The 25,204-nt window shown below is 54.0% G+C and overlaps 1 protein-coding gene across 4 annotated transcripts; it reads left to right on the top strand.

Moving 5' to 3' along the window:
• The first annotated feature begins 692 nt into the window (after positions 1-692).
• On the top strand, positions 693-15,111 carry CIPC (CLOCK interacting pacemaker). 4 transcript variants are annotated; one of them, XM_058655359.1, is made up of 5 exons: positions 693-836; positions 5,088-5,128; positions 6,178-6,368; positions 8,731-8,900; positions 13,297-15,111. In XM_058655359.1, the coding sequence occupies exons 3-5, from the start codon at positions 6,233-6,235 to the stop codon at positions 14,188-14,190; spliced, it is 1,200 nt and encodes a 399-aa protein (XP_058511342.1). In that variant the 5' UTR covers positions 693-836; positions 5,088-5,128; positions 6,178-6,232; the 3' UTR covers positions 14,191-15,111. The 4 variants fall into 4 exon arrangements, with proteins under 4 accessions (XP_058511342.1, XP_004584434.1, XP_058511343.1 ...); XM_004584377.2 differs by lacking the exon at positions 5,088-5,128; XM_058655360.1 differs by lacking the exons at positions 693-836; positions 5,088-5,128 and adding an exon at positions 1,158-1,322.
• The last annotated feature ends 10,093 nt before the right edge of the window (positions 15,112-25,204 follow it).

The raw sequence follows: 25,204 nt of genomic DNA, 5'->3' as shown, positions 1-25,204 counted from the left end.
TGGTCGTAGTGACCTTCGCTGACTCATCGGAACTCCCGATGACCCCAGCCCCTTGCCTTTGGCTGTTACTCGTGTGTCCACTCCAATGTCACCAGGAGCTGACCAGAAACACCACATCCTCTGGAAACCCCAACCCGGGACAAGATCAATCAGAAATCCAACGAACTTATTCTCCCTCCCCGGGTCTCAGCTTCGCGGAGCACGGTCACAAAACCAACCCTGCAACAGGCGTGGCCAAAACGTGACCAGCACTCGGGGAGGTGGGGACCGCCCCATCCCTGCACGCGACTGCCGGCCTGCCGCTCACAGATGCTGCCAGCAGGCGCCCTGGCCTGGTCCCCAGCCCTACAGCGCGTCCAGGCAGTGCATTCTACAGGAGCAAAAGCCCCTGGCTTCTCCTAGAGAATCAGGCTTCCTGCCATATCGGCTCCAAGCCGGCCCACCCCAAGCTGCTCGAAACCCGGCACCAAATCCGCATCCACATCCACGCCTGCTGAAAGCCGCCGAACAAAATGGCGGCCGCCCGCGGGAGCCAACCATAGAGACGTCCCCGCGCCGCACAGAGAGCGCACTCCTCCCAGTGACTTCTCCGGGAAGCGAGTCCGACTCGAAGGGTCCTTCTAGGAGGGCGACGCGCAGTCTCTATGGTGCCAAGTCATCCCAGGCTGAGTCACGTGGCTGGCGACGGCCGTCGCGGAGGCGGAGGGAGGAGAAAAGGGCGGGTGGCTGAGGGGATAGCCGGCGACCACGGGGTTGTCATGGAGCCTTGGGGCCGTGCTCGCGCATGCGCCAGCTCCCCCGCGGGGCCGGTCTTGGAGAGGCGACCCTGGCCCTAGGTGAGAAAGGGAGGGTTGGGCCCAGGGGGCGGAAGGCGGGGGATGACGCTACCGGGAGGGGTTGGGCGAGGATCGCGGGGAAAGAGGGGGAGGAAGAAGTGGAGAAAGAGGAAGGGGAGAGAGGTAGGCTTCAGGGTGAACCGGCACTTCGGGGGTTGCAGCGCCCAACGGTGGGAGCAGATGGGCACGCCTCCCACCTACCCTGCCCCGCTCACTTAGTTGGTTTTGCTCTGAGGGATGGGGTCTGTCAGGCACTCGTGGTCGAGAAGGGGCCTTGTGCAGGCAGAGGGGGTTTGTGTGCGGTCGTGGGACCTACAGCCAGGAGCCACCTGGGCGTCCGGGCGCCGGCCCTGGATGGGCAGGAGTGCCAGGGCCCGAGCTGCAGCCTGCAGTGCCTGGGGCAGCGCCTTGGTAGCGCCCAAGGTGCCACTGCTCTGGCTGTCGCCGGGACTCGCTGTCACCAACTTTGCTGCTTATTTCTCCCTGGTGGTTTGCTTGCCAGGCATGGTGAGGTGCCAGGAGTGTGTGTGTGGTGGGGGCAGTGCCAAGTAAGGAGTGGGTGGGTTGGAGGGCACCCTGGTCCCAGCCCTTGGGCACTTGGGCACCCAGGCTTCCCGTCGTTTCTCAAGTCCTGGCAGTAGGCATTGCCTGGGTGTTTGCCCTGGTAGATGGGTGGTATGCCAATCACAGCACAACTCTAGGGTCTGCCCAGTTCTGCCCTGCTGAGTTGGCAGGCCGGTGGCTGGCTGCCTGGCACAGATGCAGCGTGGGCCGGTGAGAAAAGAGGTGGGCACTGTTACAGGGGGGATGGGATGAGGGTGAAGAAGTTGTTAGAGCTGATCTGCCCTTGGGAAGGTGAGAGCCCAGAGCCCACACGTGGGAAATCGTGTGGCGCTGGGGCTTGCAGTTCAGCCAGGCAGTGTACGTGGAAGGGCTGATGGATAGAAGAGATTAAGGTGGATGGGAGGGTATTTCTGTTAGGGAAGTACATTCTCTCCCAGAATGGAGCCTGGGAATGAGCACACAGAAGATGACTTGAGACACAATCTGGGAGCGTCCTTATGACAGTTAACTGAGGCGCCTGCCAGGCAGCATATGACAATCTCTGTTCCATGGCCTTGTCCCCTGACTGGGCTCTCACCCCACGCTTGTGTCCAGGCATGCATGTGTCATACACGTGACACATTTTTAAAGGGACTCGCACTCCCAAGAGCGTTGCCAAGCTTCGTGTATCCAGGGAGAGATCTGAAAGCCGTACTGGATTCTTCCATTGCCTGTGGTTGGAGCCACGCTGCAGCTGGTGGATTTGTCCCTGAGCTTTCACTTAGTCTAAAGGGTTGATGAGATGGTCTCTTTGCTGTGTAAGTTAGATGTGGAGGTGAGCTTGGTGCTTGGAAAGGCAAGATCATGACCTTGAAATTGTTTGGGTCATTCGATGTCAGAGTCAGCTACAGATTTATTCTGTTGGATTCCTCACATGGTAATTGTTGGCAGTAGAGCTTGCCACCATGAAAACAAAACAAAAACCTGGACTTTGAGGAGATCAGCAAACTAGTGTGAAGTGCTGTGGAACACCCCTGAGGCTGTGTATATCGGAGCCTGTAGGCACAGTATTCACTCTTGGGCATCCATCCTAGTGTTTACTTTCCTTGGGAGCAACATTGTTACATGGACATACACAAGGGGTCCAGGTAGGGTTGCTCCTGACAGTTTGGGAGCTGAATTCAGTCCTTTGGATGCAGAGTCGGAATGTTTGGGAAGCAGCAGGCCATGCCCTCCTATCTGTGCCTGATAGCAGAGATGGCATTGCGGCTAAGAGCTGAGACATCAGCCCATTACCAGGCACCTGACTTGGCTGTGAAATAATATTGAAGAGGGCAGAGCCACGCAGCCTCTACAAGGCTGCAGGGTCTGCTGTTTGCACCTCCCTAGAATGGAGAGCCTCCCATGGATCCAGGTGCACTGGGGGTGTGGGGTGTGGGAAGGGGCTTCAGACCACTCCAGCAAGGGGGAGGAACCAGGCAGGGAGGCAGCCCCGCTAACCAGCTAACCACTGTCCCCTCCTCCCCACCCCCGGCACCAAGTGTTTTCTGCTGAAGCATTCGAAAAGCCAGGGTTTTCATGTTTCCAATTATTCCACATCCAAAATATCAGTTTAGCATTCTAAAGGAGATTATACAGTGTTTCCAACTGTCCAGGATCTAGAGTTTTAGCATCTTTGCTCTTAACTGATTTGTCAGCATTTCAATATTTTGATTTCCCTATCAGTGTTAACCTACAAATTCGTGATTAGCCAGAATAAACACCTGTGTATTTTTTCTTCCTGTACCTCTGTTGACTACCCTTTAATAACAGTTGCAAGACATTTCTTTTTTTTTTTTAAGATTTATCTTTTATTACAAAGCCAGATATACACAGAGGAGGAGAGACAGAGAGGAAGATCTTCCGTCCGATGATTCACTCCCCAAGTGAGCCGCAAAGGGCCGGTGCGCGCCAATCCGATGCCGGGAACCAGCAACCTCTTCCGGGTCTCCCACACGGGTGCAGTGTCCCAATGCATTGGGCCGTCTTCAACTGCTTGCCCAGGCCACAAGCAGGGAGCTGGATGGGAAGTGGAGCTGCCGGGATTAGAACCGGCGCCCATATGGGATCCCGGGGCGTTCAAGGCGAGGACTCTAGCCGCTAGGCCACGCCGCCGGGCCCTGCAAGACATTTCTGATAGCTTTGTTATAAGCACTTACTCAATGGGATTGTTTTTTCTAAAATGCCCGTGAAATCCGTGATTATAATGGGAAGCTTTATTGAGTTCTTTCTGATTTTCTTTAAGAGACTAAGTCAGGAGACACACACACCTCCCATTTGTTCCTTCACTTCCCAAATGCCTGGGATGGTCAGTGCTTGGCCAGGCTGAAGCCAAAAGAAGCCAGGAATTCCAGCCAGGTCTGCCATGGGACTGGCAGGGACCCAAGTGCTGATTCTCAGGTGCACATTAGCAGGAAGCCGGGCTTGGGAGTGGAGCTGAGCTGGAACCCGAGCTGTCCAGTGCGGGACATGGACATGCTGCCTGGCGGCTTAACCACTCTGCCTGATACTGTCCCTGTCAGCTGCTTAGTGCACTGCACTTGACAGCAGCTACCTTCCTATTGTAAATGAGCAGTGGAGTTAGGCTTGAATTAGCCTGAATGCCCATCCACAAGCCACCTGTACCTCCCCTTTGAGGGAAGCCCCTATATGCTCTTGACAGTGTTATTTTAGGAAAATTAACAACTGTGCCTGTTTGTTGAGTCTCATACAGAAGGACCCTGATTTAATTAGAGGTAGAATTTTACGTGAAGCCCACCTCTAAGATTGGGCTGACTGCTGCTAAACGTCCCAGCTGTCAAGGAGAGAGGTGCTGTTCTTGAAAAATGCTCTGCAAGCTGTGACAATGCCATTGTTCCTCTCTGCACGTAGGAATAGGCTTGTCACCTGTGGAAACCGGCCGCTTGAATGAGTTTGGCCTGGGGCAGAATGAGTCTGGCGTGGAATTGCATTTCCCATCCTTTCTCATTCAGGTCAACCTGGGTGCCCTTGAGTCCAGTCCTCCTACAATAGGCAGACGAGGAGCAGGAGGCATGCTCAGGGATGCCAGATCGTCCTTCTCTGGTTCAGTTTTGCCATCCATCCTCCCTGCAGAGAGAGCTGTCGTTGTTCTCTGCAGCCCCTGCACAGGCCGGATGTTGGGATACTTGGTGGTGTTCCAGGGGCAAGGCTGCTTTGGCGCAGAGGGCCTTGCGGAAGATCAAGCTGGAGCCACGATGTGGCTGTGACTTGAAGGCTGCATGCACCTCACTGACACCCTGCCAGGTGTTCCCTCAGCAGCATCCTGGCTGACTTTCTGTGCCCTTCCTCCCTGTGCTAGCATCATGCCAGCCTTACAGTCACCAGTCCTTGGTGATTCAAATATTCATTGAGAGATCTAGAATGTCTTGACCTCTGCCAGCCTTCTGAAGGGCTCTTTTGTCTCTCTTACACTCTTAGCCTACACCCGGGTCTGTGGAGTAGCCGGGTGTCACTGGGGCAAACCTGGCTGACTGTCTACCCAGCATCTCCACTTGGATGACCCACGTCACCTCAGCCCAGCCACTCCATCCTGCCTGACCCCATCCACTCCCTTCTGTACTCTTCCTGAGTCCCCTGGCTCAGCACCTGGTGCCACCATCTCTCCTCTCTCACACACAACTGCCAGCCGCACGTCCCTTCTCCCTGCAGGTCCCAGCCTCTCTCCTGCAGAGCTCCGGGGAGTTGTGTGGGTGCGTCTAGTTGGTGTGCATTTTTGTCCATCCTCTCTCAGGCACCAGGAAGGAAGTCCATCCAGGCTACTTTGCTCCATACCCACAGCCTGGCACCACACCCGATTGAAGAGTGAGTGCCTGCTGAGTCTTGGGTGTGAGTGCAGGTCACATGTCTGGTCCTCAGCCTCCCGCTCTGTAAAATGGGCTAGTAATCAAGGTGACTCTCGGGAGGCTCATGCACAGCAGTAAATGGAACTGGTTTCCACTTTGTGCAGGTGTGCTCCAGCCAGCAGAGCCAGTAACGTGGACACGGAGAGGGATGAAGCACCGACAGGAGACCATTGATGGTGGAAGTCTCTGCAAAGTCTCCTTTATTGCTCCTTCACCCCTCCTTATGTACTCTTCCCCCCACATCCTCGTTTAGCAGGATATTGGGTGCAAATGAGTCCAATTAGTCTAGGTGTTTTTAGCCACAAGCCCAGTTCCTGTTCCTGCCCATCCCAAGGAGCAGTAATCAATTCCTTAGCCCACAATACAGGAATTTTACTATCTGGGACCGTGCATGAGAACCAGCCTTGTTTAAGCCAAAAAGGAGCCTGCATATGTTAGGGATTCGTTTTCATGCCATTTATCCAAAGAACTGACAGGTTATCCTGAGGAGCTCTGCACTATGGGAGGTAACCACAGTCCCAAACCAGCGAGTAGACACCCAGAGAATGGGCCTTTTGGCTCGCTGCCGCCTCCTTCCCCAAGGAAGAGGGCCAGTTGATTGGGTTGTGTGCTCCGAAAAGCCTGATCAAATGTGCCTTTGTTAGCCTCTGACAAAGCTCCCACTGAGTCTGATGCCTGTGCTTCGAATCCCTAATGGAATTAGAGGGCAGTCGGAGGACTGAGTCTCCTTTTGGTTAGAAACCGGTTCTGTTTGGTGAACTTGAAGCCTTTGTCAGTCAAGACCGCCCAGAAAGTCTTTGCTGGGGACAGACTCAGGTTCCTGCCGGGCTCAGCCAGGCTCAGCTGTGTTCCTGTCCCCGCGGTGACTTCTTACACACCATGGTCATATTTCACAGGGCAGTCCAGATGAAAAGTGCAGCGGTCAGGCTGCCGCCGCCAGCCCACTGAACCATGGAGAGGAAGAATCCAGCCCGGGATGGCCCCAGAAGACTCTCGGCCAAACTGGGCAAAGGCCCCGAGGTAAAGAAAGCTGCCCATCCCCTCGGCATGGCGGCCACCGAGTCAGACAAGGACTCCGGATTTTCAGGTGATCACTGTTGTATCCCGTGTGTGTTGTCATGAGACTGTGTGTGGGTGTTTGAGAGAGATAGGTAAGGATGAATAGCTCCGACCTCCAAAGGCAGGGTGCTCCTCCCGAGCGCCAGGTGCCACCTTCTCCACTTCCACTCTCAGCTTTACGTCTTAAATTCCAGCTCTGGTGAGTGCTCGTGGGAAAAACCGCAGATTCACAGATTCATATCTCTGTTGTGGTAGATCCTTCGTAGGAACAGTGACACTGTAGGGAAGTGGGTACTGTTACTGTGCAGGTTGTCACCTTGTGGACACATTTGAGAACTGCCAGTTAAGATAACCTTTGGCTTTGTTTGTTTGTTTGTTTTACTAAGAAAGCTTTTCTGTGTTTAAAGATTCCCTCCTTCTCCCATGATCCCTTTCTTCTCTTCCCCCAACCCCCTTCTCTGCACTTTGTGTTTGAATGTGTGCTTCCCAGCCTGATTCTAAACTGGAGAATGTGGTAGAGAGACAGGCTGGACACCAGCCTACTCCTCCCCTTCCCTGAAGGCCCAGCCTGCACTTGCCCGGAGCCTTGTGTGTTTGGTGGCAGGACTCTTCCTTCCCAGTCTGGGGGTGGTGGCTGGATCCTGGTGCCTCTGGGAACTCAGCCAAGTCAGCACCCTGAGGATGGCTGTACCCCCCCCCACACACACACCCATCCAGTGGAGGAAGATTGGCATTTTCCAGGCTCCCAGGGCTAATCCATCAATTCTGACAACTTAGAGATTTATAGTGGGAAACATTAACTGCTGGAGCACTAAAACTCGCCCAGCCTGAGACAACTGTATTTTCTCCTTGTAAGCATGCTGAATGAGAAGCCAATTATAAATAGATTATGGCTCAGAGAGCCACAGGGCACTCACTGGGGATTAGAGTAAGAGACATTAGTTGTCCTGGTGCGGCCAGGCCGGTTGAGGGAGGGGCAGGCCAGTCTCCAGCATTTTGGGGTTTTCCTCCTTCTCTTGTGTGGTTTCCTAGGCTTGCTTCCACGTAAAGCTTACTTATGGTGGGTTTTGTTTGTTTATGGTTATTGATTTATTTGAAAGGCAGAGTTACAACAGGAGAGGCAGAGATCTTCCATGTGCTGGTTCACTCCCCAAATGGCCACAATGGCCACAATTGGAAGCTCGGTACTCGAAACTCCATCTAGGTCCCCTCTGTGGGTGCTAGGACCCAAGCACTCTGTCCATCTCCCACTGATTTCCAAGGCATGTTAGCAGCAAGCTAACCACTCTCTGATGTGGGTATGTGTGTCACAAGAGTCATTTTAAGAGTCTGTGCCAAACACCCACTGCTTTGAGATCCTTGGTGGTCAGTAGCTGGGAACATCAGTCTCCCAGTTTGCTCCAGCAGGTCTCTTAATTCTGTCCATGTTGGGTGGAACTTAAATAAGTCAGCCTTATTTATCTGCCTTGGAGAGCATCCACCCGTTGTGCAGGGTCTCCAGCAGGTGCACCCCTGCATTGATGACAACAAAGAAAGTGCTCATCAGGGCAAAGGGCAGTGACAGAGAAAGAGCTAACCTTGAGCTGGAGAAAGGTGTTGGGAACTTCCCAGCTGGGACATTCGGGAAGCAGCTGTGTGCATTTCCATGGGGATGAGAGTTCTGGGCCTTACAGTTGGCCCTGTGTTGTAGCTGTGGTGCCCAGAGCCTGCAGAGGTCCCAGTCCTGGCACGGCTCACATAGTTCATGCAGAACTTGGAGGCCAGGGACTCGTGACTGCTACAGACTGCTACAGACTTGGTGTCAATTTCTTTCTCTTGGGCCCTGATGGTGCTGGCCTTCCTGGGAGAGTTAGAAGGGAAGTGAGGCCATCCTGGGGTAGTGATTTGTAATCTTTTGGGGTCAGAGGGATAACTCTGGGTTTCTTTGTAAAGCTCATGAATACTGAAGGCCTTCTTAAAAATTCACCAAAGCACCCATCACCAGTGATTCTTTCCACCCTAGGTGGCTCAGCGGCTCCCCAGGAGGGTGAAAAATTCTGCCTTGGGTCCCCAGACTGGGTAATTTACAAAGAAAGGGGGTTTCTCCAGTGAATGATTCTGCAGGCAGGAAGTCGAAGATCAAGTAGCTGCACGTGGTGAGGGGCTTGTGCCTGGAAGAAAGCAGGGCATGGAGGGGGCCAAACACCTTACAAAAGCTACCCATCTCAGGGAAGAAGCATCAGACCATTCATGAGGGCCCTACCCCTGGCCCACGTACCTCTCATAGGAACCACTACCTGTCCACAGCAGGTCACCAAGAGGGGAGGCCTCGACCTAAGCTGGGCCAGGGGCAAGGTGCACCAAGCTGCCAGCTTGGTCCTCAGAGAGCTGACTGTTGTTCTGCCCTCCAGATGGCAGCTCTGAGTGCCTGAGTTCCGCGGAGCAGATGGAGTCCGAGGACGTGCTGAGTGCCCTGGGCTGGAGCAGAGAAGACAGGCGGAAGCCCAGCTCCAGGCCTGCGAGCCATGCCTTCCCCACTCTGTCCCCTATGGTCGTCATGAAGAACGTGCTGGTCAAACAGGTGAGGACACCCTCTGGGGCCTGCAGTGTCTGCCAGCGGCCACCAGTACACCACACTGGTGCATGCCTTTTGGCCTGAGATGAGGATGGCTCCATTCAGCTACTGACCTTATTCTTGTGGGAGATCCAGGAGTCATCGGCACGTACACTCACTTTTGAGACAGTAGACTCCATTACACCGTGACTGCCATGTGTCCGCAAGGACCTGGCATATGTAAAGGACACACACTGAGCCCTGTGACGTCACTTCTGTGGAGCATTCAAGCTTGGCAGGGTTTAAGGAAATCAGAGTCTCTTCTTAATTTGAGTTGTCCTAGAAACCTAGATGTGCCGGGGTCTTTAATTTTACTTGAGAAGCAGAAAGACAGAGAGCTGCCACTGGTTTACTCTCCAGATCCCTGCAATAGCTGGGGCTGGACCGGACTGAAGCCAGGAATCAGGAGCTCACTCCAGATGTCCCAGCTGCTTGGGCCATCACCCTGGGGTGCACTAGCAGCAGGAACATGGAATTGGGAGTAGAACCAGGGCGCCAACCCAGGTACTGTGTTAGGGGATGCGGGTGTTCCAGCTGGCATCTCAGCTGCCAGCCCTGACACCTGCCTATGTAGTACTCATTGCAGTGGAGGCAGCTTCCACATCTCTTCTGTCATGTTTGGAGTGTCTCTTTGTCTTTAGGCGAGAGCTTTGTTGTTAGAGGCCGTTCCGTTTAGGGGTGGCTGTGCCAGCAGCATCCACACAACACCATTGCAGGGTTAAGGATACCCTGCTTGGCCTATGTTACACAACTGTGCATATTTTGTGATAATTGCCCAGATGGGGAAGAAGATTCAGATGAAAGCCTAAGCCAGGTCCCAGTGTCAGGCAAACTTGACTGAGAATTGAGCAGTCCGAGGGGTAGACAGGATGGATTCAAGCCAAAAAGAGAACATTGCACCCTCCCTCCCGCTGACACTGCGTCCCAGCCCTCACATGGTACACTGATGGAGGCTACCTCGAGACTGAGGTTTGAAATCTGGCCTTGGCAGCTGATCTTCCCAACTTCAGGTTGAAGTTAGAAGGCTGAAGTAGCCATAGCTTCAGGAAAGCTTCAGGCCTACTGTAGCACCTGGTTATTACCGGGAAAGACCAGTGCCTTCAGCACGGTGGCCTGAGCTCAGCCAGGAGCTCGACTCCACTGGCTGAAGGGGAAAGGGAACAAAGACAAGAAGGCAGGCCCCCTGACCCGCAGGCTGCCCACTGCCCGTCCTGTACTTCCTGCTGCTGCTCTGGCTCCCTGGTGTGTCTGTGTGTTTCCCTTCTTTGTTGGAGGCAAGACATGCTGAGGACAGCCCACAGTGAGGGAGTCAGGAGGTTTTCCCAGCAGAATTGGTTCCTTCAGGATCCAGAACCTGGGGAAGGCCCCTGAGCTCGCTCAGGAGCGGGGCAGGGTGGGGACAGGCTGACTGATGGAGGAGTCTGGGAGGTTCACTTTGCCTTTTGGATCATGCTTGACCCTGTATGTTCTAAAGTTCACATAATTAGATGCTTGGAAAAGCCCCTGCAGAGTGGGTGGTATCCTGGCCATTACTGTTGTGGTCTGATTCTGATTCTGCCACTTGCGCACAAGTTGTTGGCCACCGTGGACTCAAGTTCCCCCATCTTTGACACACTGGCTTTGTGTGGAGCAATTCTGAAGACCTGTCCAAACCTCAAATGACTTCAACATGCCTAATGCCGTGCTAAGATCTAATCATTAGACTAAGCCTTCTGCCCATTAGGACCATGAGCGCCACCACAGCAGTAGGAAGACCCAGTCAGTAACATTAGCTTGGGAAAGCAGGGCATCAGCTGTTTGCTGGATCTGTTCAACTTGTAGGGCACCCCTTCAAGCCACAGTCCACTTTGGGGAGAGCCAGAAGTTTGGCTTCTGACTGAGCCAGGGTAGGCTCACAGTGCTCTTATTTGCAAGATTCCTAGTGTGGCCCCAAAACTTTGGATCTGGGATGTGTTTTCAGGGTGAGGGAGGATGAAATGTTCTCAGGCTGAAGTCATTCTGCTCCATCCCTCAGATTTTTCTGTTCTGAGCCGGTTCTCAGCCTCACACTCTGGAGCTTAGCACAGGTTCCCCTCTAAATGTGACCATGGTCACACAGCTTGGAGGCCCACGGCCACATGGCTCCTTAGCCTGGCCTGCTTGCCTCTGTGTATCCCAGAGTACACTGGACTCCGGAGAGCTCCACAGAGGACTCCCAGGGCCTCCTCACCTGTGCCCAGAGATGATTCAGAGTTGGCCTCCAGCTCCCAGCCACACAACCCTGAAGTATGGTGTGCATGTGTGGGAGAGAGCCACTCATGCACATGTGGGTGCTTCTGAGAAAGGCCATCCCACATAACTCACGAGGGTATGCATCTGGGCAGCCTTGCTCTCCGCCTTGCTCCATCCATCCCTTTGGGTGTGTAATAATGGAAGCGGTTGGTAGAGAGTGGCTTTGGACCCAGGCCTGGATCCTGGCTGCTTCACTTGTCCATTGGGACCGAGAGCAAGTTCTCCCAAGGGTGAAGAGACATGATGAGTGCACCATGGCAGGTTGCAGAGATTGGACCAGTCACCCCTCACATGATGCCAACTTCTTATTAAAAAAAAATTATTTTATTTGAAAGGCAGAGGTACAGAGAGAAGGAGAGACGGATCTATCCACTGGTTTACTTCCCAAATGACCACAGTGACTGGAGCTGAGCTGATCTGAAGCTAGGAGCCAGGAGCTTCTTCTGGGTCTCCCATATGGATACAGGGTTCCAAGGCTTTGAGCCATCCTCTATTGCTTTGCCAGGCCACAAGCAGGGAGCTAGAGGGGAAGTGGAGCAGCCAGGACACAAACCAGTGCCCATATGTGATGCTGATGCTATAGGCAGATTATCATATTATGCCACAGTGCTGGCCCTAGTAACTGCAGTCCGTGGCAGCTGTGATGATTTGAATGGGTGTTTGCTTGGTGGGTGTCCCTACCTTAGAAACCGGTGCCCACAAACTCCTGATAATATGTGATTTTTTTTTTAAACAAAAAATGTGACTTTGGCCACTGCTGTGGTATAGTAGGCTAGGCCTCTGATTGTAACACCAGCATCCCATATAGGTGCCAGTTGGGCTGCTCCACTTCCTATCCAGCTCCCTGCTTATGCCTCAGGAAAGCAGCAGAGGATGGCTCAAGTCTTTGGGTCTCTACATCCGCATGGGAAACCCAGAGGAGGCTCCTGAGTCCCGTCTTTGGATGGGCTCAGCTTCAGCCATCATGGCCGTTTGAAGGAGTAAACCAGTGGATGGAGAACCTCACTCTCTGTAGCTTTGCCTTTCAAATAAAAATTTCTATTTTTAACATTTTTTATTTTTAAGGATTTATTTTATTATTATTTGAAAGACAGATTTTTACAGAGAGGGAAAGATAGATAGATAGAGAAGGTCTTCCATCTGCTCGTTCACTCCCCAAATGGCCACAATGATCAAGCTGAGCTGATCCCAAGCCAGGAGCCAGGAGCTTCTTCTGGGTCTCCCATGTGGGGACAGCGATCTAAGGACTTCAGCATTCTCTGCTTCTTTCCCAGGCCACAAGCCAGAGAACTAAATGGGAAGCAGAACCAGCACCCATTTGAGATGCCAGCAGCACAGGGTGGGGAATTAGCCCACTGAGCCACAACACTGGCCTCAAACAAAATGTATTTAAAAATTATTGTCAGGTAAATGAGATTCCAGGTGTAGCTCGAGGAAGCTAGGCTTTGATGCAGTCACAACTAATCATCTTGAGATCAGCACATTTGAATTTAGACCAAGAAATTGTCACATCCATTTTACTACCTCAACAGTGACCTTAACTTTGCCATTGCTTCACATACCTAGAATTTTTTTTTTGCAGGTTTATTTATTTATAGAGAAAGAGGGTGAGGGCAGAGTTATAGGGAGGTCTTCTATCTGCTGGTTCGCTCCCCAGATGGCCGTATGGCCAGGGGCTGGGCCAGGACAAAACCTGGACCTCTGTTCAGCTCTCCTACACAGGGACGGGCACAAGCACTCGGCCATCCTCCACTGCTTTCCCAGGCACCCTAACGGAGCTGGACGCCAGCAGGACAGGAGGCAGCTTCCTCCCCTGTGCCTTCACAGCAGCTCCTGTTTTTCAGAGTGACAACACTTGAATAAAAACAGATGGTTTCTTCATCTTTCCCTTAGGAGAAGTTAAAAAAAAATGAATAATTTTGTGGTATCAAACCCCTTCTGCAGGCTGTTCTTGACAAGACTGGAAGCCTGTAAGGGGTCTGCCTTTGAACTTGTCCTCCCCCCCTGAATGTCTGCTCTGCCTCTGCTGGTGGAGACTTTGCCTGCCCCTGCCATGGGTGATGAGTGTGTGTGTCTCTCCCTCTGTCCCCAGGGCAGCAGCTCGTCCCAGCTCCAGTCCTGGACGGTGCAGCCCCCCTTCGAGGTCATCTCCGCACAGCCTCAGCTCCTGTTCCTTCATCCTCCTGTCCCGTCTCCCATCAGCCCATGCCACACAGGGGAGAAGAAGGCTGACTCCAGGAACTACTTGCCCATCCTGAATTCTTACACCAAAATAGCCCCCCACCCAGGCAAAAGGGGCCGCTCCCACAGCCCGGAAGAGAAAGGGGCACGGGCAGCGCAAAAGAAAGTCCGCACCGAGAGCCTGGCCCCCAGCCTGTCTTCCAGGGAGCCAGCCAAGGCTGGCACGGCACCTGCCAGCCCCTTGGCTCCTGCTCCACCCAGCGCCAGGCTGGCCGAGGACTCTGCTCCGCAGGGGGTGCCCTCCCTGGTGGCAGGTGGAAGTCCACAGACTCTGCAGCCCATTTCCAGCACCCACGTGGCTAAGGCTCCCAGCCTGACCTTTGCCTCCCCCGCCAGCCCAGTGTGCGCCTCTGACAGCACCCTTCACGGGCTGGAAAGCAGCTCCCCGCTGTCCCCGCTGTCCGCCCACTACAGCTCACCACTGTGGGCAGCAGAGCAGCTGTGCCGCAGCCCCGAGGTCTTCCCAGAGCAGCGGCAGAGCAGACACCGGCGCTTCCACAACACGCTGGTGGTCCTGCACAGGTCTGGCCTGCTAGAGATCACCCTGAAGACCAAGGAGCTAATCCGGCAGAACCAGGCCACACAAGTGGAACTAGACCAGCTGAAGGAGCAAGCCCAGCTGCTGGTCGAAGCCGCCAAGAGCAGGGCTCCCGAGGCGTGGGCCAAGCTGCAGGCTTCCCTGATGTCCGGGCCTACCCATGCTGGCAGCGACCCAAATGTGTTCTCTGACCACCCAGACATATAGCATGGCCGGCCAACTTTGCTTGAGTGGCTCTGTCACCCTCCAACTGGTACCTCCTTCTGCCCAAAGCTTACATAAGCCTGTCTGAACTGAAACTGTCTCGCAGTTCACTCTCGAAGCCACGTGCCCATCCCAGGCCGCTGTGCTTAGCTGTCTACACACAGGTGGCAGACATCTTTGTTCTGCCAGGGACACCACTTACAGTGCCCTTGGCCTCCAGGCACTTAGCTGGGTCACAAGGTAAGCAGGAGAGATGACTGGGAGTGAGGGCTCTTCTGGTTATCGCTTCCCAGCGTCCCTCCCCATCACTCACGGGGCTTGAGGACAGACATGTGGAATGGGCCCTCCCCTTCAGTGTCTTAGTCACAGAGAACTTTGAGAGGCAGGGTGTTTGCATTCCACTAGGCACTGCGCCAGCTGGGTAAACCCTAAAATGCCCTGGGCACAGGATGCACCTGGGTATAAGCACTTAATCACTAAGGCTTTGTTTTCGTCAATGTGAATGTCAAGGGGAAAGGGTAATACTATCTAACTCAGACACTTTAATCTCAAGCAGATTTCACTTCAACCTGTATAAGCAAAATAGCTCAGATTTGTAAGACAGGAAATGGACCCAGGACCATCAGGAAATTGGAGTTGATGATTTCTTTTTCCTTTTTTTAAACGTAGAGATGTGGCCAGCATCTCTTGGTCAAAAAGGGCTGGAAGATTCTGGTAACATCAGGCCTTTCTTCTGTCTGCTTTGGTGACTCGAAACCTCCTTTAGGTCTCAAGTTTAAGAGAGCCATCCACCCCTGAGGATTGTGTAAGTTAACCTGTTGCCTCCCAGGGTTTTGTTTATTTCCCCATTTGTTTTTAATGAAAGGAGTGATCATGATGCCTGAAAAACTTGGAATGAAATAAACTCCTGAGGTTACAATAAGAGTACAAGGATTTGGGAGCAATTCTTCCTGCCTGTTGCCTCTTCCCATCCTGAGTCTTTTTGTTCCCCATGTCACAGCAATGGGGAGTGACGCTGTGGAGTGAGGGTTGCATGTCGGAGCGCAGCTGCAAAGCCAGATGTGTGTTGGATATGGGAGAGTCATCCTAAAATGGTAAATGTGGAGAGGACATTTCCGAGGGCACTTCTGCTTTCAGCTTTGTCAGACTGGGAACCGAGTTTCAAAGTTAGTATCATTTCGAGTTTTTAATCCTCACATATAAACTTTTTTTTAAAGATTATATTTTTTATTGGAAAAGCAGACTTACAGAGAGAGATATTCCATCTGCTGGTTCACGCCCCCAAATTGCCACAATGGCGAGAGATGAGCCGAATCAGGAGCTACTTCCACATCTCCCACACGGGTGCAGGGTCCCAAGGCTTTGGGTCATCCTCGACTGCTTTCCCAGGCCACAAGCAGGGAGCTGAATGGAAAGTGGAGCAGCTGGGACATGAACCAGAACCCATATGGGATCCTTGTGCTTGCAAGGGGAGGATTAGCCAATTGAGCCCTCGTGTCGGGCCTTCATATAAACATTTTTCACTATCTTGAAAACCTTTGTCCTCTACAAATCATACTTGGAAGTTCTGTTTGATCAGCTTCATCTCTCTACAAGGAAAGTGTTCTTAAAGTTTCACCCAAACCAGGAATTACCAGTCATGTTCTAACATTGTAACATCAAATCTAACATAATTTGCCCAGATTGTATTTACAAACAGGTAAGGTTTAGATATGCCCTCTTTAGAAATTAAATGGTTCCATATAAACCTCCCAGCTTCCCCTGTTCAGCACAGAATTAGTCCCCCTTTACCTTCTGGACGAATTGCAAAAACAAGAAAAGGCAGGTCTAAGAAGACTCCTTAGTGCTGGAGTCACTCCGGGCTGTGAAGCTGGATGCCCTGCCCCAAGAGGAGCTGTGACACAGGGAAGCCAGGTCTTGGAGGGACAGACCCATTGAGGCCAGAAGCCTGGTCAGCCAGTGCAAGAACCTCAGAGTCAACCAGCAAGATCCTCGCTGCCCACAGGCTGGAAGACGTAGCAGTGCTTGATGTCATTGGGGAGGATGGATCGTGGCAGAGCTGTGGTTTTCCAAAAGGGAGAAGCCAGTCTGAGTTCAGACCAGCCCTTAGGAGAACTTTGGGTAGATTGTGTAGGCAATAATGAAGCACACCCAGAAAAAGTCGCTGCTCAGATCAGTTCTGGGAATGGAGTTGAATGCTAGTTCTAATTTGTTACACTCTCCTTGCTTTGAACTGATCAGTATTCTCCCACATTTCTTCTCTAAGTGGTTTTCCAGCTTTGAGTTCAAGTGGACATTTATCTAGCAAATGTGAATTCTTTTGAGAAAGTATGAAGTTCAGTAGGCACTGACTATGAAATGTCAGAAATAAAAATCACTTCCTTGAAAATTATTTGGCTTTTCCACTTTACAACTACTTCAAAAATACTCAGTGAAATTTAGGGCAGACACCTGGGTGGATAGAAGTCTGGAACATAGGCCGCACGAACATAGCTCTCTGGGAACGCTGGCAGGAGATCCCCAGCACACGGCGTGGTGCTGGTCAGACTCACACTGGTGTACGCCTAGGAGGATGTGCAGGTGCACTCAAGGCAACTGAGTGGTCCAGTGTCTGCTCGAGTCGCTAAGCAGGCTGGGAGGAGTGAGAGAACACAACCTGGCATCATTTCCTATCATTGACAATCCACCTAATCAATCAACTAAAATCACAGCCAGAGGGATCCTTAGCAAGCCACGTTCCAGCCTTCCCACACCTCCCCAAGTCCTGCGTCTCGGCAGGGCTCCTGGAACATCTGGATGGGGAGGCACAACACCCTCACTGCTTCACACCCCAGAGCTGGGGAGAGTTGGCCTGTCAGCAACAAGCCTAGGGGACCACCCCCAGCTGATACATACAGCCATCAAAGTGACTTCTAAACAGATGACTGGGAGACCACTGGTATGAAATACAGACAAGCAGGGCCAGCTGGGGCAGCAGGAAAGGGAGCCATCCTTTTCTCCCTAGGAAGCAGGGCCAGCCTCGCAGGACTCCCAGCTGTGCAAACAGCTGCCCCTCCAGGAACTCCTGTTCGTGAGCGTGTCTGTCCAGTGTGCGTCTCTGAGGGCCTTCCTGTCAACCACAGCCTGGCGGGTTCACGTGTTGGAACAGACTGTCATGGATAGCTGATACCAAGGAAGTCAGCAGCAGAAGAAAGCTGAGCTTGCTCTCACTATAGTTCCCCCAGCACCCTCTTCTTGTGAGAGCGTGAGCCATGTGGCAGGGGGCACAGAGCATGTGTTGATTGAATTCAGAAAAGGAAAGCCTTGCGGTGCTGAGACAAGAGTGCTAGTACCGTGGCGGGAGGGCTTCCTACAAGTGAGTTCCCTCAGATGACCTGCTTTCAGCTAGTGTGGATTCAGAGTCCCCACATTAAACAAAAAGCCTCTCCATACAGTGCTCAGCCCACAGGAATAATTGGAGCTAAAGCAAGCTGCAGGGTTTGCCCGTCAGCCATCTGCCAACAGTCCTTCCCTTGGATCTGGGATGAGAGTTGGGTCTGCTTCCCATGTTGCCAAGTTGCCATTGGCTTTCTCTGCTCGGGCAGGGAAGCCGTTTGCAGGTGTCACTAGGGCTTGGCTGCACTTTTCACTATTAATGTAGATTTACTTTCATGACGTTCCCTGTAGTCGGAGCATGCTTGGTGAGGTCTGAGCTTTCCTGTGTTCTCCTCCGTATGCACGCCCGAAAGAGTAGAGCAAAGAGTAAAGCGATGAGAAGGGGTGTGACTGAATGGTCAGAGAGAGGCAGCCTGAAGCAGAGATGTGCCTGGCTCAAGCGGCCTTTGTCACCTGCAGGTCCTTTATCCAAGGACGAGGGAAGGGCAGTGGTCCCTACTGACACATCGCTAGTCAGACAAATGGCTCTCCAGGCGCCCCTCTTCCCCCTCCCCATGACAGCACTTGGAGAGGTGTCCCTCACTTGCAAGAAAAAGGACCACCTTCCACCCAGACTGCAGTGAACAGGAAGGGAGCGACTGTCGCATCAGCAGTCTTCCAACCGGCTTCCTGGGAGAGGGCCAGTGTGGGCCCTCCTTCTTCAACACGTGGCTCTCCCACCCCCACCCCTGCTCCTTCTGCATGATGCTTATGCAAGACATGGGAGGGAGACTCGCTTGAAAGAGCCCTTCTCAGAATGATTGCTACCTCCTCCTCGGCTGCAGGAGGTGAGGGGGGGAGGCGAGACAAGCCCGCGGAGTTTGCGAAGTTAACCCAGAGAGCGAGTAGGTGGAAGCTGTTAAGAAACAAAGGGGGATGAAAACCGCAGACAGGATCCCTGGGAGGCCAGACAAGCCAGACTGAACCACAAATGCCCCCCCACCGCTGCCAACCCTGCCATGCTTCCATGGGCTCCTGCACGCTGTGCCGAGCATCTTTGTCGCAGGGAGAGGGAGCTGGCAACAGCCCACGACCCTTTGCCCTATGGGTGGATAGATGGGAGTCCTGGGCCCGAGCTTGCCCTTCGCCTGGAGCCAGAAACGAAAAACCGAAAGACCTGCAGAGTCTGGTAAACCAGTCAGGTCTCCAATCCCCACAGGGCGGAGGGCGCGCCCTCTGCAGGCGAGTGGGAGGAACAGGCCAGGGGTGCAGGGGGTGTAGGGACATGGCTCCGCCTGCCTCCTAAAACCTCAGGGAGCTCACGGGGGAGGCCACTATTTTCCTTCCTGGCACGGCCCTAACTTTAGGCAGACAGGGAATATTCGAGGAAAGCCTCTGCCGGCACCTGCTGGTCTCCAAGAGCCTCTAATCTAAAACAATCGGCATACCAGAGCGCCCCGAAGCCTTGTGGAAGTCCCACCCACGCACAGCAGCGCACCCTCAGCAGGCCTGCAGCATGCGGAACCCACACAGGAAAGCCCAGCCCAGGGAGGCTCTGGAATCTAATTCTGATTCCTCACTCACTCCCTCTGCAAGGCAAGGGTTTGGGCACCTCCTTGCTTGTCTGGGAGCCTCTCAGGAAATGCAAATGAGTATTCCCTGAACAAAACACAGGGAACAGGGAGGCAACTGAAGTGTGGCAGCAAGCAGCCCAGGAGGCCGATGCCTGAACCAACAGCGCAGGTCCCGCCGGCTTAGGCCTGCGAGTCTTCCCCATAGGACCCCTAGACTCCAGCAGGTTAGGTGACCCAGGGTATCAGGACAACTTGAAGGACAAAAACTTCTTGTTTAAAGATTTTATTTATTTCTATTGGAAAGGGAGAGTTAGAGAGGAGAGACATAGAGAAAGATCTTCTATTTGCTGGTTCACTCCCCAAGTGGCCACAATGGCCAGAACTGAATCGATCCAAAGTCAGGAGCCAGGAGCTGCTTCCAGATCTCCCATGCAGGTGCAGGGTCCCAAGGCTTTGGGTCATCCTCTACTGCTTTCCCAGGCCACAAGCAGGGAGCTGGATGGGAAGTGGAGCAGGCGGGACATGAACCAGTACCCATATGGAATCCCTGTGCTTGGGAGGAAAGGATTAGCTTATTGAGCTATCATGCTGGGCCAGATTTCAGATCTTGATGGGGTCTCTGACAGTCCTGTATGGGTCACATTATCTGTCAGGGCCTTCTCTCCTGGCTTGTTAGGTCTACTTCCCATCAACTCTGGGGGCCCACTGGGCCGTTGTGCGTAGTGTCCAGGCCAGCACCACATGTGGTGGGTACCTAACAGGAACCCCAAGATTATGCTTGCTCTTGGTCAGCCAGGCCCCTGGAGGAACTGGGCTGGGAGCCGACTAAGCGGGTCTCAGTCTCAGGCCAGCTCCTGCCTTGTGCTCACCGTCAGCCCTGCTTCTCTGCCTGCTCTCGCCAACCCTGCTGCTCCCCCCGCCAAGGGCTGAACCCCACAGGACACCTGCCAAGCTCATTCTGCCTCACTCCCCAACCTGCCCTGGGCCTGGCCCCTCTTTAAGGCAAAGTGCAGCAGAGGGCCAGCCCCTCCCTTAGAGTTACCTGGGATCCAGTTCTCACACCTGGCCCTGCACACCTGCTGGTGACTCACTGTCCCTCTGCCTGTGTCAGGTGAGCTTCCCCAACCCCCACACATCCCGTCAGTCACATGACTGCCCTTCCCACCCCACAGCTTCCCTGGAGGCTGGGAAAACCTGGATGCCCAGGCCACAGCCCAGACCTGTCCTATCTGGGAGATAGGACCCTCCCCCCTCCACACACACACACACACACACACTGCAATCAGTCTTTTGCGTTGGCAGAAGTGCCCACAACTGCTGCAACTCACCAGTGTGGAACTGGGGCAGCATCCGCACCACCTAGAAATGCAGAGGCCCTGAGCCCCATCCCCTGGGATGCTGTGTTTGAACCATATTCCCAGCAATTGCTAGCCCAACAACTCCAAGAAAAGGCCCCCCACAGGTCAGGCCCAGCGCTAGGTGAGCCTCCCACTCCCCCCTCAGCCATGCACACCCTCCTTCCATCAGGACACAGCTCCCATCGGTTTGACAAATCCTAACCATGCACACAGTGGGGCGTGAATTTCCTTTCAATGCTTGCTGTCTGTGTGTCCCATAGCCACTTGCTCAGCCTGTCTCAGCTCCTGGTTCCTCCTCTGCAGACCTGGCCTGGAGCCAGCAGAGCTCAGCTAGTGGGGACAGGCAGAAAAGCAAGTGGGGTTGGTGGGAAGGTGAGAGTGAGTCCCGCAGGGGACTGCTGGTGCCCGCGCTCCCTGACGCCTATTCTTCCAGATCGGGTCAGTCGGACCACTGTCGGCAGCGTGGGTCAGGCCCCACTGTCGCCCTTTCTGACCCCACCCACCCGCCCTCTTTGGTGACCCCGCAGCGGCTATAGGTCCTGGAGTCAGGTCGGCGGTGGCGGCGGCGCAGCCCCGAGCGCGGCGCGACAGCGCCCTGTTCCGGCCGACCCGAGCAGCTGCAGGGGGTCCTGGCCCCCGACCCTTGGAAGGAGCCCAGGTGCGCGGGGACCTGTACAGGAGCGCTGGGCGTGAGGGCGATTCGTAGCCCTTGGGGCGCATCATAGTTTCTTGTCATTTAATTTTCTCTCGGGAAAGCGTCGCTCATTAAGTCCCTTCTCGGGCGAGCCGGGATCCACCCCTACGCCTGTTTGTTAATTCTCGTGCACCTGCACCAGTAGAGAGCGCCGGAGCCCTTACAATCTTGCAATGAGGGCAGGAAAGGCCCTGCCCTCTGCTGGTGGCCCGTGGGAATCTCAGTCGCCTCACCAAGTCCATGGCGTGTCTTTGGAACCCAGACTCTTGCGCGTCCCTCCAGCCTGCCGCTCCTCATCCAGGTGAGGTTTGAAGGTCTGAGCATTTGGCTACTGGCAGAGCACGCAGCAACTCAAGCACAGTGGGGAAGAGAACTCAGCTCCCAAAAGCTTATCCTTTCATAATTCAGAAGCTCTGAGTGCAAACCGGGAGGGAGAAGTGGGCATGTAACTCAGCGTAGGGCAATGGGGAGAGGTAGAGCCTGCGCCAAAACGAAACTTCTATTCTCCTGGGGGTTGATCAGATGGCATGGGACAACTCCAGGATGCCACTTCCTGACTGGGGACATGGGATGTCCCCTGCACAGTTATTTTTAATATTTATTTATTTTAAAGATGTATTTGTCCTTATTGCAAAGTCATATTTACAGAGAGGAGAGACAGAAAGATCTTCCATCCGCCGATTCACTCCTCTAGTAGCCACAACTGCCCAAGTTGAGCCAATCCGAAGCCAGGAGCCAGGACCCTTTTCCGGGTCTCCCATGTGGGTGCAGGGTCCCAAGGTTTTGGGCCATCCTCTACTGCTTTTCCCAGGCCACAAGCAGGGAAGTGGAGCCACAAGCAGGGAAGTGGAGCAGCTGAGATATGAACTGGCACCCGTATGGAATCCCAGAGCTTGCAAGGCAATGACTTTTAGTCACTAGGCTACCACACCCGGGCTCTATTCTGCCTGCTACAAACCTCTTCTTCTGATTTCTGTGGCCTGGCTGGTGCGCCCTACCAACCCCACATCCATGAAGACTCAGGAGTCTACGATGTTCCCACTGGAGCTCTCCAGCAGCTTTGGGATGATGAATCCCTGGAAAATGAACGTAATCGTGTCCTTTGTTCTCCCATCTGTGGGACCCTGTGGGTCATTTAGAGAAATTGCATGCTGCTTCACATGCAGCTCACCTGAGTGGGACACAGTGAATGAGGTGGCCAGGGTTTGACAGGAAGTGATTAGAGGCAGATCCTAGGACACCAGAGCCTGAGAGTGTGGAGTACAGCATCACACCCCAGCACCCCTAAACACAGCCTTGCAGTTCCCGGAAGACACCTGGGCTTGGCTCTCCTTTCAGCCAATGCTGGTGCATCCTGCATGACCCAGCCCACGCCTCCCCTGGGAAGTCCTGCAGTTCACCCACAGCCCAGCAAGTGCCCAGTCCCTGCCCTCTGCAGTCCACACTGGGTCTCATTCATCCTTGCCTTCCTGGTTCATGTCAAGCATGGAGTCAGCGCCAGTGGGCATTGGGGGAATTAATGGACTCGCTGAACCTGTACTGCACACAGGGAGCGGAAGGAGGGCAGTCGCAGAGCACATAGTAGGAGCAGCCCAGTTGCCTGCGCCTTCCCCCCACCCCATCACGCACTTTGCCTCTCCAAAGGCTTGTCTTGGCTGGAGGGCAGGTCCCAGGCCTCCTCCCTAAAGTGTCTCAGATCATACAAGAATATGACGTCCTCGCTCATCCATCTTTGCCTCCCAGAAGCAGTAAGAGGAAGATGAGGGGAGAAATCTCAGGAACAGAGGGGCTAGCTGGACACAGGATACAGAAAGAAGCCTGGGCACGTGGGGATCCAAATTCAAGGGCAGAGACAAGGACAGGCTTCTTCCCAGGAGCCTAAGGATGGCTTGGTTATTGCCAAGGGCATCCTTTTCAAGTCTGCCAGTGGGGCGTGGGCCAGAGAGTAGGGGTGGGAATGATAAGACGACACTGAAAGCCAACTGTCTCCCTCCTCCTATCCCTGGACTTACGGACCAGGGGACCCAGTACCTCCAGTGCCGCCAGGAGATGGCTGCATCCCAACTTTGGGAGGCTTGCATTGTCCTGAGCCCCTTCCTCCATGCAAAGTGGCAAAGTTGTTACTTAAAGATGACAGCACGTTCTGCCAATTGCTGGGCCAATGACAGAGCTGAGGACTTGGGACGCTGGGTCCAGCCCCAAGATCTTGCACACCCCACTGACCCCAACACCCCATCCTTCCAACCAGCTCATCCTAATCCCCCATCTTAACCTTCAGAAGTATCTTGGGTGTGTCATGGCACTGCTCTGCTCATGCCCCCCTCTGGAAATGCTCTTGCCCCTGTCCCTTCCCACCAGCTCACTGTTGTTATTCCCAGCTGGACCCTCATTAACTACGAAGGAAGCAATAATACGCCTCCCAGGCACCACTTTGTGCAGTCTAGCCCCAATTCAGCCTCTGTGCACAGAGCCTTCCCCGGGTCTCTGTTATCTACGACATTCACTCCAGATCCCTTCAGTTGCTGTTTGAACCCTCTCGGCTCAGGCCCCACCTTCCTCCTGCACTCTCTCTGCTGCTCTGTGAGATTCTCTGTCCTCCAAGGGGCCAGACCTGTGCTCTCTGCTCAGACAGCCCTCCCTGTCCCCCTCTGTCTGCTGAAGCCCTCATCCACCCCCTCCCTCTTCCTACCATTCAGAGAAGCCTCTCCGGGCATGGCAACTCCTCCTGGGGGAAAGGGAGTGCAGCAGAGTTGTCCCATCTGTTCTCCAGCCCCACCTTCACAGGGCACAGTGCTGGGTGCATGAGGGGGACAATAGAAAAGGCGTCACAACATCCATGCATCTACTTCATTGGTCTTTATTAAACACCTGCTACATGCCTCTGCCCTGCAAGAAGGGAAGATGAGTGTGTGCCCCGCCCAGTGCCACAGCCCCAGTCATCTGCTCACACAGCGTCTCTGAAGGCTTCCTCACTTCCAGCTGGTGGGACATGTGTTCTGGGAGTCAGAGCAGCATGACACAGCTCGGCAGCAAGAATCCCAGCCCGCTCATCTTTAGGATGCCACCAAGGCCTGCCAGTCACCAGTGGGGGGTCCACTTCCTACAAAGCTGAACCCCTCCTGCCCACATCCAGACTGGCCCGAGCTGATCCTTGGGGAGAGATGGTTCTGGCTGTGTTGAGGAGCCCACTGGTTCCCCCACTCGATCTTCCTCCCAGTCCCTGCTCTTTCACAAGAGGGGAGGGAGAAGAGTGGGAGAAGTCCCTGGTCAAATGTTCCATCCCTGGTCCCTGTGGGTCCAGCAACCCCAGCGCTGACACCTGTGGCATTCACGTACCAAGCACCACTTGGCCTGGCCCCAGCCAGCCACAACAACCTCTGACTGAGGACCAGAGAAGGGCCACAGATGCCAGATGTAAGCCAGGGGTCCATTGAGCAGAGCAGTGCAGGAGCCATGGGTCCCACGGCAAACCGCAGCAGTGGGATTCACCAACTGGGACAGAAGTATTTCCAGTCCTTATTTTCCATCTTTGAGCAGCACCTGTAACTGCTTCAGTGCATCCCAACCCTGCCACCAACCCCAGCGCCCATTCAGTCCTCTCCAGTCCAATGTAAAACCACACATGTTACGGATGCTCTCCATTGACAATTACTGCCACCTATACATGGTTGTCCACATCCCACACTTCCCACCCTCTGCACTGGCCAATCTGTGAGGATCTGACCCCCCACCCATCTCCCTTTGGCCTCCTCCTGGGATGCCAGGCAGTTCTGGCTGCCTCACCTGAGCTCATGGAGTTGGGACAGGGCCAAGACCTGCACTGCTCAAGTCATCTCCCCTCCCTCCCACTCCCACACTGGGAATGAGCTGGCCCCAGTGACTCATCCATGGACACGGTCCAAGCTGCCTGTCAGTCATCTCTGCCACATCCTTCTAGATAGCCCACCTCTCCATTGGCCACCAAAATGGCAGAGTGACTACTCTGGAGGAATTCCTCTGTCCTGGTCCTCACTGTACTGTCTGTGCCTGGAAGGGAC

Source organism: Ochotona princeps, chromosome 26 (assembly GCF_030435755.1).
Source record: "Ochotona princeps isolate mOchPri1 chromosome 26, mOchPri1.hap1, whole genome shotgun sequence".
Classification (NCBI taxonomy): Eukaryota; Metazoa; Chordata; class Mammalia; order Lagomorpha; family Ochotonidae; genus Ochotona; species Ochotona princeps.
Note: the sequence above shows the minus strand (reverse complement) of the source record. Positions and strands in the feature narration are given on the sequence as shown.

Coding starts and splice junctions, on each gene's coding strand:
- CIPC (XM_004584377.2), top strand. CDS start 6,233: ATGGAGAGGAAGAATCCAGCCCGGGATGGCCCCAGAAGACTCTCGGCC. Junction 6,369..8,730: donor CAAGGACTCCGGATTTTCAG/GTGATCACTGTT, acceptor TCTGCCCTCCAG/ATGGCAGCTCTGAGTGCCTG. Junction 8,901..13,296: donor AGAACGTGCTGGTCAAACAG/GTGAGGACACCC, acceptor CTCTGTCCCCAG/GGCAGCAGCTCGTCCCAGCT.